This window comes from Myotis daubentonii, chromosome 15, assembly GCF_963259705.1.
Source record: "Myotis daubentonii chromosome 15, mMyoDau2.1, whole genome shotgun sequence".
In the NCBI taxonomy this organism is placed as follows: domain Eukaryota; kingdom Metazoa; phylum Chordata; class Mammalia; order Chiroptera; family Vespertilionidae; genus Myotis; species Myotis daubentonii.
In genome coordinates this window covers 3,498,314-3,511,257 of record NC_081854.1, presented here as the reverse complement: position 1 = coordinate 3,511,257, position 12,944 = coordinate 3,498,314, and the positions used below count along the sequence as shown (strand labels likewise).

The window sequence follows — 12,944 nt, the reverse complement described above, 5'->3', positions numbered from 1 at the left end:
GCCCCCCCCCTTGGATGGACCCCCCCCAGACACTCCACACAGTCAGTGCGCAACGCTTTATTGGGAGAGAACCGCACATGCGTTGCCTCAGTTTCCCCTTTGGGAAGCGGGAGGCGATGTTCCCTCCCGGCCCGAGACGCGGGTGTGAGGACAGAGAAGTGGAACGGAAGCCGCGGGGAAGCGGTGCCCGCACCCCGAGGGCCTGGCCGCGGGCCCTGCTGTCCGGGAGCCCGGAAACCGGGAGGCTGGCGGGGCGGGGCGTCCTGTCTGGGCAGCGCCCTGGGGCCCCGGCGGGCAAGGCCTGGGGCCGGGGAGCTGGGCGGGGCGGGGCGGGTGCTGCGCGGAGCGGGATCCTCTCCAGGCCCGGCCCCGAACCCAGGGCTTCCCGGGGAGGAGCGGCTGCCGGGGTCACGGCATCCCGGGCAGAAGCTTGGCGGCCGGGCCGGGCGGCGGCGCGGGGCAGCTCACTCCTCCCGCAGCTTCTCGGGGGCGAGGCGGGCGGCCTGGGGCGCCGCCTTCCGCCGGCCGGGGCCGCCCGCCCCCACGGCCAGCCCGAGGCCCAGCGCCGCCAGCGCCAGGACGTGGACGCAGAAGTAGACGGAGGCCCAGTACCGGAGGGTGTCGCCCAGGGACAGCAGCACGAAGCCCATGCACATGTAGTCGTAGGCGCGCATCTTCAGGAACCAGTGCGCCCAGTCCCAGGCCTGCTGGCCGCCCGGGCCCAGCCGCCACCGCAGCGCCGCCTCCAGCCGCACCTCGGCCGCCAGGCACAGCGGGATGGTCAGGAAGCTCAGGTAGTAGCCGGGGTGCAGGCCGTGCCAGTAGGCGCTCAGCAGCATGGTCCAGGCGCTCCTGCGGGGGAGGGGGACGGAGGGGGTCAGGCCCCAGCCCCTCCTCCCCCAGACCCAGGAGGCTCTACTTTCTTTTCAGGAACCCAGTTGACCCCCCTCAGCACCCACTTCCTCTTTGGGGACCCAGGGTTACAATCCTGCTCTGTGATGGCTCTGACATCTCTAGCTATGACCCCCCCCCCCTCCTTGTGCACCCTGAATGCGGGCCCTCGAAAGCCCGCATATTTGGGCTCTGATTCCCCTTCTATGGAGGACTCGGAACTCTTCCGTTTAGCTTGAGTGTGGCCTGTGGGGTGTGTGTGTGTGTTCTGTCCTGCCCATGGCATCAACACTTCCCTCCGACACTTCCTGAAGTGTCAAAAACCACCTCATGGGGGACACAGTGCTGATCACCCATCCTTGGGGGCGTGGGGACCATAAAAGATAGAATTTTCCCTGTTGCCATTAGGAGAGACCTCTTCCTGCTCTCGTTTTTTGTTAATCCGCACCAGAGGGTGTTTTTCCATTGATGTTTAGAGAGAGTGGAAGACAAAGAGAGAAACATCGATGTGGGAGAGACCCATCCACTGGTTGCCTGCGGCACATGCCCTGACCAGGGCGGGGTGGGGATGGAGCCTGCAACCAAGGTCCCTGCCCTTGACCGGAATCAACCCCAGGACCCTTCAGTCCACAGAACTGTGTTCTTTCTTTCCTACTGACGGCGGAGAGAGAATTCTCTGGGTTGGCAGAATGTAAAGATGTTTTCCCCATGGGAGTGGGAGTGGGGGTGGGGGAGGGACAGGACAGCATCTCAAACTTGTCCTCCATCCGATCTGCTTCCTCCTCTGCCTCCCTGACTCTCCAAAGACTTGTCTGTGCTCTTCTTCAAGGTCTCCCTTCCATTCTCTTTAATTGATGGTTATTATTTTGTATCAGAGAGAGAGGAAGGGAGAGGGAGAAACGTCGATGTGAGAGAAACATTGATTGGTTGCCTCCCATGAGCACCCTGACCAGGGATCAAACCTGCAACCCGGGTATGTACACCGACTGCAAACAGAAGCTGCGACCTTCGGGTGTACCGGACCACACTCCACCAAGTGAGCCACACCGGCCAGAACACCTTCCTTCTCTTGAACACACCCAACCGGGCTCTCACCTCCGCCCTCCTCACTGCTCCGGGCAAGGTTGCTGCTTCCCATCACGCCCAACCCAGAGGCCCCACCTGCCTTCATGGAACTGAGCCCCTGGGAGCGTCCAACACAAAGGATTCCTCCTTGAAAGCCTGGCTCCCTGGGCTCCCTCCGGAATGAACACTTGCCTGCCCTCGGAGCTCACGGCTGCGTCTTTGCTCCCCCTCGTTCCTGGTCCACACCAGGCTCTCTCAGTCTCAGCACCATTGACATGGGGGGCTGGGGGTTCTGTGTGGTGGGGCCCTCCTGTGAGCATCCTGTGACGCTGAGCAGCGCCCTGGACTCCGCCCACTAGAAGCACCTCTCAGTTATGACAAGCACCTCCCCGCACATGGGCACGTGCACCCTGGGGGCAGCACCAGCGCCCCAGTTGAGAAGCCCTGGTTTAAACAGGAGCGTCCCTGGCTTTGGCCTCACACTCAGCCTCGGAGCTTTAATATCGCCTCTACCTGAGGCTGCCCCGGTGCCCACTTCTCCCACCAGCCTTTCCCCGAAGCCCCAGGACCACATCACTGACTGCCTCTCCAAGAACCCCCGCTGGGAACCAAACACCCACCCACACCCGAAACTCCCTCCTGCTGTGTCCCTTCTCAGGAAACGGCCTTTCCCTGCCCTCGGTGACCCACACCCACTCCCCCGGCATTGTGTTTCATTTCCTCTCTTTTCCATGCCCCACATCCAGTCCGTGCCAAGCCTGAGTCTAGCTCTCAAATCCACCCACTTCTTCAGCTTCTGTTTTCTATTCCAGCACATCATCATCTCCCACTCGGCCAGCCCCAAAGGCCTCCGAACTTGTCTCCTGTCTTTGCCTCCTGCTGCCTTTCTCCCCTCCACTCCATTCCCCACACAAGGCCAGGGGTGGTCTTTATAATGTAAATCCGATGATACACTCAGGTAGGTCTACTTCCAGAACTCTCACTGTGGCTGCAGATGCTCAGGGAGCTCTGGGGAGTCTCCCCCAGTGGCCATGATGGCTCAGGGGGAGGCTCTTACACCAAGCACGCCAAAAGCTAGAAAGATGAATGGACAGAACCCCGGCACATCAAAAGCTAGCAAAGTAATTGGGTATTTTTAAAAAGTCCTCCCCTCCCTGTCAGAACTGTGGGCTTGAGCAGGACGGGGAGATTGTCTTGGAGATGGGAGTCCACCATTCCCCCCGGTTGTGTGGCACCCGAATAAACCTCTTTCCTTCTGCACCAGCACCTGCCTCAGGAATTTGGCTTTCCTTGTGGCAGGCCGCCAACCCTGTGTGTGTTATTTTTGTAACACTGCCACTACCATTTTTTGTAATGGCTTCATCATGAGAAAGCTTCCTTGGGTATCCGACCTCATCTGGTGGCTCCAGGAAGGCTGAGTGACACCCAGGAGGTTGCCTAACCTGTCTGAGCCTTACTCTCATCCTTCAAATAGGGATAACAGTTCCTACTTCCTAAGGTTTGAAAGATAATGTATTGCACAAAGTCTCCACTGAAGAAATATTGGATGAGCCCTAACTGATTTGGCTCAGTGGATAGAGTGTCGGCCTGCGGACTGAAATGAAAGGTCCCAGGTTTGTTTTGGGTCAAGGGCATGTACCTTGGTTGCGGGCATATCCCCAGTGGGGGGTGTGCAGGAGGCAGTTGATCAATGTTTCTCTCTCATTGATGTTTCTAACTCTCTATCCAACTTTCTACCCCTCTCCCTTCCTCTTTGTAAGAAATCATCAAAATATATATTAAAAAAGGAAGAAAGAAACTACAACTCCCTTGACCCTCAGGGGAGGAGGCCCAGCCAGAGACCGGCAGGCTGCCCTGTGTGCTGCTGGGAGACGTAAGTTCCGTCTGGTCTGGGGCTGGCAGGCTCACCTGAGGACGTAGGAGCGAGTGGGTGCCGTCTTGTAGATGTACTGCGCCAGCCACCACTGCACCGTCATGTTCCAGTACCGCATGCCCTCCCGCACCCGCGTGCAGAAGTCTGTGCCGTAGCAGTCGATGTTGCGGATGGTCTCGTAGTCGTACTCCAGGGCGGCTGCCTCCTCCAGACTGGGGGGTGGAGGGTGGGGGTGGGGGACAGACATGCAACTCAGCCAGGCCCCCTCCCGATGCCGGTTGTTGTCCCAGCCCCGATGCTAAGGAGGGGTGGAGGGCAGGTGACAGCCCCCTGGCTGTCACAGTGGCTCGGGCAACAGGGGAGGGTAGCCCAAAGGGAGCCTTTTTGGGGAGGAAGGTGGTGGGGTGCACAGTTCACCAACAATCGTGTTCTCTTGGCAGTGGGGCCCTGAGAAAAAGCCTTGAAGGGCTACGGTTGCTAGGCCATGAGTCCTTAGCAACCTGACCCTTCTCTGGTCCCCGATGCCAGGGAAAGGCGACTCCTGAGCTACCAGTGTACTCAGAGAAGCCTCCAGGTGCTGTCCCCTCTGAGTTGTCGGACACTGCGGTTGCTAGGGAAGTAGCATCCTTAACAACGAGGTGGCCCGTGGTTGCTAGGGAGATGTTCGAGGCCTGGATGGTCTCTCTTGCTAGGGAAAGGTCATTCTTTAGCAACAAGATCTAGGATGTTTAGAAAAGGTTCCGGAAAGGGCCTTTGGCTATTGGTTCTTACGATTGTTCAAGAAGTGTCACCCCCGGCAATAAGGTGGTTCCTGGTTACTGGTGCCAACACCCCCAGCAGCAGGGGGGCGCATCCTTGGCCCACCTGGATGCCTGGTGGCTTCTGATAATGGGAGGGGGGGCCATCCACTCGGAGGGGGGCAAGCAGGGTTAGAAAAGCCTTTGGTTCCCACCTGGCATTTCCTAGGGGACGTCCTCTCCAGCCACTGGAGGTCCCCCATGGTTAGAAGGGCAGTGGAATAAATTCCCGTGGGGGTGCCAACTCCCCCACAGTGGAATGGCAGTTCGTGTCTGCTAGGGCACGGCCCCACCCGATCAAGGAATAGTTCATAGCCGAAACCGGTTTGGCTCAGTGGATAGAGCGTCGGCCTGCGGACTGAGAGGTCCCGGGTTCGATTCCGGTCAAGGGCATGTACCTGGGTTGCGGGCATATCCCCAGTAGGAGATGTGCAGGAGGCAGCTGATCGATGATTCTCTCTCATCGATGTTTCTAACTCTCTATCTCTCTCCCTTCCTCTCTGTAAAAAATCAATAAAATATATTTAAAAAAAAAAAAAGGAATAGTTCATAATTTACACCGAGGAGGGGCTGCTCCCCCAGTCCTGGCTGAGATGACTGTGGTTGCTAGGAACAGAGAGGCAGTCCTTCCTGGTTGCTAGGGGCACCATTTCCCTAGCAACACAGGAGCAACACTTCCTTAGCAACAAGAGAGCCCAGCAGTGTGACTTACCTAGCAGTGAAGGATTTGGGGGTGTAGCCTTGTTAGCAACAATGTCAATCCATTGTTACCAGGGGAACTGGCTTCCTTAGCAACATAGGAAGGGGACCTGCGGTTGCTAGGAATGGTGTCCCCTCTGCTAGAGGCCAGCGCGTCAGGGATGCCATTTCCTTAGAAACAGGGGAACTGCGGGCTGTGATAACATCCCTTTGGGGGGCGGGGGGAGAAGGGAAATGCTGGCTCCTAGCAACAAAGGGGCAAGTTGGTGCCATTTTTATAGCATCAAAGAGCAACCCTTCTGGCTGGAAGGAGTGGACCATGGTTCCTAGGGAACCGTTTCCCTAGAAACAAAGGGCAACCCATCACTGCCTAACGATGGCATCCTGAACAACCAGGAACAATCGGGTTATTGGAGTGACACTGCCATGGCAACCGAGGGGCCACACGTGGTTGCTAGGTTACTACCTTTCTTTTCCTAGCGACAGAGAGCAACTCGCCATCCCAAGGGGTGGTAGGCACTAGCAACCAGGGACAATCCATAGGTATCAGAAATGCTGTTCCCTAGGGCAGGGGAAGGCGAACTGTGGGTGGTCCAGGGGCGACACTGTGACAACAACAGGTGGTGGCCCCGCCCCGATACCCCGCTATCCTCCCTGCTAGGGGCAGGGCCAGCCCGTGGTGATGGGGCCTGCCAGGTCTGGGGTCACCGCCCTCCCGCCGCCTGACCTGCTAGGGGGTGCGCATGGGAGGGTGGGGCCGCCCCCAGCCCGGGCTTTGGCGGCCACGGGGTAGGCCCCGAAGCCGGCGGCAATGCAGCCGCACTCCGCGGCGATCCAGGCCACGTAGAAGCGCATGCGGAAGGCGAAGAAGACCGGGACCATGTAGAAGAGGCGGACGGGCAGCGGGCGCGCGTAGAAGGCGTCCTCGCGCACGGCCTCCAGCGGGAAGAGGTGCGAGGACAGCAGGAAGAGCAGCCCAAAGAGCGGGGCCGGCCAGGCGCGGCGCAGCAGGGGCCGCAGGCTGGGCACGGCGCCCGGGAACGGCTGCTCCAGCCAGTCCAGGTAGGTGCGGTAGCGGAAGAACGGGCCTGTGGCGGAGGGGCAGGGGCGGCGTCAGAGACCTACCGGCCGGGACCGGGGACGGAGGGCAGGGCTCAAGTCTGGGGGCTGAAGGAGGGCAGAGACCGAGAGAAAAGCAGAGACAGGGGTGGGGGAGGGAAGCCCAGAGGGCGGGGCCGGAGACCCAGAGTAAAAGGGACAAGAAGGGCCCGAGCCGGTTTGGCTCAGTGGACAGCGAGGCCGTGGGCTGGAGGGTCCCGGGTTCGATTTTGGTCAAGGGCACATACATCAAGGTATCTCTCTCACATCGATGTTTCTCTGTCTCTTCCCCTCCCTTCCACTCTCTCTGAATATCAGTGGGGCCCTAGCTGGTTTGCTCAGTGGATAGAGCCTGGGGCTGCGGACTGAAAGGTCCCAGGTTGGATTCCAGTCAAGGGCACATGCCCGGGTTGCAGGCTCGATCCCCAGTAGGGGGCGTGCAGGAGGCAGCCAAACAATGATTCCCTCTCATCACTGATGTTTCTCCCGCTCCCTCTCCCTTCCTCTCTGAAATCAATAAAAATATAATAAAAAAAATCAATGGAAAAATATCCTCAGGTGAGGATTAACAAAAAATAAAAAATAAACTAAAATAAAAGGGACAGGGAAGCAGAGGGGGGGACAAGGGACTCAAAGACAAGAAAAGTGGGACAGACAATTGTAGAGGGGGACAAGGACCCCGACAGTGAGGGGCACAGAGGCTCTGACACAAACGGAGTCAGACAGACAGACAGACAGACAGACAGACGGACCGACCGTCAGGGAACCCAGGAGGACTCTGGGGTTTGTTCTCAGTGCGAGGAAACCCGGGCTGGACAGCACCAGTCACCTTTCACAAGGACTCCTCGGCCACTGAGTGGGGCGGGGCCGGCGGAGGGTCGACGATGGAGAATGGGAGGCTGTTCCAGATAAGATGACAGCCCATGTGAGGGAGGGAGGGAGCAGTGGGTGACAGAGGTGACAGCTGTCAGGAGCCTGGCACGTCACAAAGGCCGTGGAGCGTGTGCGTTCATTCTAAATGCTCACGGTGAGCAGGACGGCACAGACAGAAAGTAATCGGTGGTTCCAGGTGCTGGGGCTGGAGGAGGTTTGGGGATGATGGCTGAAGGGCAGTGTTTCTCTCTTTTTTCTTCCTGCACCCCCTCCCCCCCCCCCCCACTGGGGACGGAGCCCGCAACCCGGGCATGTGCCCTTGACCGGAATCGAACCTGGGACCCTTCAGTCCACAGGCTGAAGCTCTATCCACTGAGCCAGACCGGCCAGGGCCGAAGTGTTTCTTTGTGGGGTGATGAAACTGTTCTACCACTATGGGCAGGGACAGTTGCACAACTCCGTGAATACACTGAAAACCAGCGAACTGGCCGTGGCGATGGTGGGAAAAGGTGTCAATTATAGCTCAATACAGCTGTCATTCCCAAAAAGCTACACGGAACCACAGGCTGAGACCCGTCCGAGTCTCCCCTGGAAGAGCCCTGGGTCCAGTGGGAGGGTCTGACACAGAAGCTCACCGTGGGAGCGGCGGATGCTGGATGGGGAGAGGGGGCAGGGAGGCGAGGAGAGGCGGCTGGGGAGCGGGCACTCACCGGTCAGGATTCCCACGTAGCAGTAGCTGTAGCTGAGTGTCTCCGTCAGAGAGGGGATGTAGGGCAGCAGCCCCAGGCTGGGCCCCTGGCTGAAGCCCGCAGCCATTTCCTTCCTCTGGGCCAGGTGCAGGTCCTGTACCTCACTGGCCAGACTCACCAGCTGGGAGGAAGGGGTGCGGGTGGGGAACAAGTCAGACTCGGTTCCGCCTCACACCGCCTCCCTTCAGCTACCCCTCTCGGCAGCCAAGGATGCTGGGGTGCAGCTGGGAGCTGAGTTCTACCCCCCCAGGGAGCATCTGGCATCTTAGAGTCTCTATCGATGGCAGGTGCTCACCAGGGCTCACTTCGGGGCCCACCTGTCTTCTTTTTTTGTCGTTCTGTTTTGTTAATCCTCACCCGAGGATATTTTCCCATTGATTTTTAGAGAGTGGAAGGGAGGGAAGAAATGAGAAACATCGATGTGAGAGAGACACATCAATTGGTTGCCTCCCACACGCACCCTGACCAGGGCCAGGAGTCAAACCTACAACCCAGGTGTGTGCCCTTGACCGGGAACTGAATCCATGACCCTTCAGTGCACAGGCCAATGCTCTAACCACTGAGCACACTGGCCAGTCTTCTTTCTCCGTGTTCCCTCCTTCTTTGTTCTCCTGCCGTCTGGGGCTTTAGATAACCCTCACCTTCACCTCATGACTCCTACACTCTGCCAGAAGCCGGTCCACCCTTGCTGCTTGACACAGTCGCTGCAGGGAAGAAACATCTGCACAGCATATGTTTCAAGGGACCTGGCGTATATGGCATATGTTTGCTCCCCCTCTTAGCGCTATGTGTTTTAACCAGGACCACCTCCCTGAGAAAGGTTGTTTCCCCAGGTGAGGATTTTCCCCTGGAGTTAGGGATTAACAGGACTAAGGAAGGGAATGAATCAGTAAAAACCCCTAGTGTTACAGAAATACCATGGACTACTTATGAAGAACTTGGACTAAGACTATTGGCAATAAATTTGGGACTTGTTGGGCCCACATCCCCAGGGGTCTGCCCACCAGGGAAAGCACCAAAGCCTATACCCCTGGAGACGCACCGACACAGGGCAGTCCCAGGGAAGGCAAGCAGCCAGGCTGGGAGGACATAACCTTTACTGGGTAAGATAATCTCCTTCAGTCACTTTCTTGTAGCTTATCAGTAGAGCAGTGACCTTGGAATAGCCCTTATGATGGAACACAGAGATTAACCTAGACAAGATAAAATCAACAGAACTAGATAGAGACAGGATTTTTGGCAAAGGTCAGATAAGAAACTATGGAAATGAAAACAAGGAACTGTAGAAGGTTACCCAAAACATACCATGATGTGATTATGGAGGCATGCTTATGGGATCAAATGGTATAAATACAGATGTAACGAGAGAATAAATAGAGAACCTGGCTATGCAGGTAATCTGAATGCTGTCTCCGTGTCCTTCATTCTTCACCGACTTCGTCCACACCTTTGGGAACCCCTAGACTTGCTGGGGCTGGACCCCAACAACACTCTACTCCTGGCTGGGATCTCTCTCCCCCAAACCTATTCATTAAGTTGCCTCTGACCAATATTCAGATGTCTACCAGGCACATGCACAGCGGGACCGGTATTACCCACTCCTCAAACCAGATCCACTTCGAGATTCTCCCCTCAGGCAATGGTGCCGCCATCCCATTAATTGTTCAGGCCCCAGATCTATTCCCTCAGGTCTCTGGAGCCCAAGCCCTGATCCTTTAGTTTTGTCTCCACCTCCACCTTGGGGCAGAGTCTGCCTAGCCACGGAGGAAGGCATGACCCGGGGGCTGGTGTGACCCCAGGGACACCTCCGGGGGAGCACCTCTCTGCAGCCTCCTCCTTCCCAGCTCCTCTGCCTGCCCCTCCTCTCGTCCCCTGGGGCTCCTCCCCAGCGGCTGGGCCAGGGTTCCTCCTGAGCTGTCCCTTCAGCTCCTGCACGTACTCATCCTAAATTGGGCGTTTCCTGGTGGGACTCGGACTGACCGACCTGCCCACAGCCTGATTGAGCCGCCAGCTGGACCGCACCCAGAGCGAGATTTCTAAACACGCAAATCTGCCCTGGCCAGTGGTTAGAGCATCGTCCCCTACACCAAGGTTGCGGTTTGACCTCTGGCCAGGGCACAGACAAGGATCAACCAATGAATGCACAGATAAGTGGAACGACAAGTCGATGTTTCTCTCTCTCCCTTAAATCAATAAATACATTAAAAAAAGAATCAACCAAGGAATGCATAAGTGGAACAAGTCAATGTTTCTCTCTCCCCCCTCCCTAAAGTCAACAAATACATTTTAAAAAAGAATTAACCAAGGAATGCATAAATACGTGGAACAACAAATAAGCTGTTTCTCTCCCCTTTCCTCTCTAAAAATCAATAAAATTTGAAAAAAAAATGCAAATTGGGTTACATTACCTCTCCTGACAACAAACCAAAACCTCTCCTGAGGGGTTGGGCCCCCCACAGGGAGAAGTCCAAACTTGAATCCCTGTGAGTGGTGTGGTCCCTGCCGCTCCTCCTTCCTTCTGGGACCTGTCCATTGGCCGGCACACAGCTGGCCAGCAGCTGCTCCCTCCACGGGCGCTGTCCTTGCACGTAGAAGGCCACGCCTCCACGTCTTCTCGCTAAGCATCGCCTGCTGTCCCCAACTCCTTCCTGAAGGGACCCGGTCCGCTAGCCCCGGTGCCTGCTCCGCTCTCTGATTCGCGCACTGATTGGTGGCCAGAGCCTGTGCCCAGTGGGAACTCAGACTTTTTGACCTGGGATGGGGCCTGGGAAGCTGTTTTCACCGATCTTCCCAGGTGACTTAGCGCCAGACCTGGGTGTCCTGGTTTCCTGTCCTTGGATAAGTGCCTTCCTCCAAAGCTGGTCTCCCTCTTTCACAGCACAGCTTCCCCAAAGAGGCAGGGAGGCGTGTAGGTGAGCACTTACCCAGCCTCTGGCCTCCCAGGCGCGCAGTATTCAAGGTACCTCTTCCCCCAGGGTGAGAACTGAGAGGTGCAGCCCCGCCCAGGGTGCGTGGGAGATAAGATCCCGCCTCCCCTGTTCCTCCTGGGAGTGGCGGGGAGGAGGAGGTGAAGTTGGGGGGTGAACTGGCACACGGGAGGGTGGAGGGGAGTCTGACCTTCAGTGTCAGCAGCAGCTGCACGGCGTTGGTGAAGGGCGTGGGAGTGGGCAGGCCCAGCAGGCTGAGCGCGCGGAAGAACAGGAGGTAGGAGAAGGTCCAGGCCAGGGCCAGGGCGTGGCAGGAGCTGGGGCAGAGGTAGGAGGAGGTGGGGCCGGGTCAGCTCCCAGAGCCTCCCCAGATTCTAGCTACAGGTCCTCCCCCACCTCCCCACCTTCAGAGACAGAAAATGGGGAGCAGAATGAACAAGATTGAGACAGCGGGAGAAGAGGCATAGCCACATACAAATGCACAGAAATAAAGAGAATGAGAAGAGGTTGAGAGAGCTTCGGGGTGAACACCCTTCCATCCATCTTTTACTGGGAGGAAGGAGAGGGAATATGAATATGAATATGAATATGAAAATGAATATGAGAGGTGGCAGGGCCAGCAGGGGAGTGATGTCGCCCTCTCCTGAATCCATCGAGGACCCAAACAAACACACAGGAACAAGGCCCAGGAAGGCAGGAGAGGAAAACACGAATGACCCAAAGAAACAGATCAATGAGAGACGCCCACAGACTGAGGCAGAGGTCAGGCAAGACTCCAGAGAAGAGACAGGTTGCTACCTCTCCCCCCACCTCCCCCACCGCATCCTCACCAGGGCTGGGCCTGAATGAGGGCCCAGGTCCCAAGGATGGTGATCAGAGAGTGCAAAGTGTGGGGGCCACAGGTGAACAAGGTGAGCCCCAGGCCCACGGCGGCCGCCCCCCATCTCTTCAGCCCAGGTCCTGCAGGGAGAAGAGAGAGCATAAGCCTTCCAGGGGTTCACCCCTCTTGGTTCCCCCCCCCTCCTTATTTTCCACTGGGGTGGGAACCTGACTCACCAGCTTTCTTAAAGAGGAAGCCGATAGGGATGGAGATAAGCAGAACCACTAGATAGGTCCACTCCTCTGGCGACATGGTCTGGGGGAGGGGCAGAGGTTCACAGTGAGAACCCAGGAGTCGGGACCCCCAGCCGCTCCCCCTGCAGGGATCCAGGAATCTGGTCCTCGGTCCCCGGCTGTCGAGGACCCTGGAGCCCTACCCTCAGCTCCTCTCCCTTGTGAACATAAGAATCCGGACCTCCAGGCCCTTCCTCCTCCAAGAATAGATTCCACCCGTAGGCCCCCTCTTTCGAGAACCCAGGCCTCCAGCCCCCTCCTCTTACGAGGATCTGGTCCCCCAGCACGCAGGTCTCCCGACCCCCAGCCCGGCTCCAGCCCGCACATCTTCCCCCCCTCTCCTGCCTCCAGCCCCGAGGGCGGGCCTCCCGAGGGTCTTCCAGGCTCCCTCCCCAGCCCCACTCGGGCTGCGCGCACCCGGCGCGGTCAGGTCCGCCCGGAGAAGCCACAGGCAGTTACGCCATCCCGAGCTCGGCCGCATTCCGGCGCCGCCCCCGCCCCCGTTACCCCCAGATGGGCAGCGACCCCACCGCTTCTCGGGGCGCTCCCACCCTGGCCCACCTGCGTCCGCGTCCGCGCCGCCCGCCAGGCAGGAGGCGGCTGAGCAGTCCCGGCCCGCGGTCCACCCCGGGCCAGCCACACCTCCCCGCCGCGCGCCCCCGCCTCTCTCGGGAGCCGGACGCGCTGAGCGATCTGGAGCCGGGTGCGAGGCCCCCGACAGTCTCGGAGGCAGTGGAGGATCTGGCACTCAGCACCGGGAGCACGCGTCCCCGACTGGATCTGGACTCCGGAACCACCGAACCAGAATACACAGCGAGGCGGGGCTTAGTGCTCGGAAAGGGGCGGGGCCAGAACTTCG

General features: G+C 58.3%; 1 protein-coding gene across 3 annotated transcripts; it reads right to left on the bottom strand.

Moving 5' to 3' along the window:
- Window positions 1-41: 41 nt before the first annotated feature.
- On the bottom strand, window positions 42-12,914 carry MBOAT7 (membrane bound O-acyltransferase domain containing 7). Of its 3 annotated transcripts, none has more exons than XM_059665794.1 (8): window positions 12,637-12,914; window positions 12,029-12,107; window positions 11,803-11,932; window positions 11,163-11,289; window positions 8,007-8,166; window positions 6,053-6,413; window positions 3,865-4,041; window positions 42-852 (listed from the first exon to the last, which is right to left on the bottom strand). In XM_059665794.1, the coding sequence occupies exons 2-8, from the start codon at window positions 12,102-12,104 to the stop codon at window positions 465-467; spliced, it is 1,419 nt and encodes a 472-aa protein (XP_059521777.1). In that variant the 5' UTR covers window positions 12,105-12,107; window positions 12,637-12,914; the 3' UTR covers window positions 42-464. The 3 variants fall into 3 exon arrangements, with proteins under 3 accessions (XP_059521777.1, XP_059521775.1, XP_059521778.1); XM_059665792.1 differs by having other exon boundaries at window positions 12,647-12,913; XM_059665795.1 differs by lacking the exons at window positions 11,163-11,289; window positions 12,029-12,107; window positions 12,637-12,914 and having other exon boundaries at window positions 11,803-11,916.
- Between the last annotated feature and the right edge of the window lie 30 nt (window positions 12,915-12,944).

Coding starts and splice junctions, on each gene's coding strand:
- MBOAT7 (XM_059665794.1), bottom strand. CDS start 12,104: ATGTCGCCAGAGGAGTGGACCTATCTAGTGGTTCTGCTTATCTCCATC. Junction 11,290..11,802: donor CTCATTCAGGCCCAGCCCTG/GTGAGGATGCGG, acceptor CCTCTGCCCCAG/CTCCTGCCACGCCCTGGCCC. Junction 8,167..11,162: donor AGCTGCTGCTGACACTGAAG/GTCAGACTCCCC, acceptor CCTTCCTCCCAG/CTGGTGAGTCTGGCCAGTGA.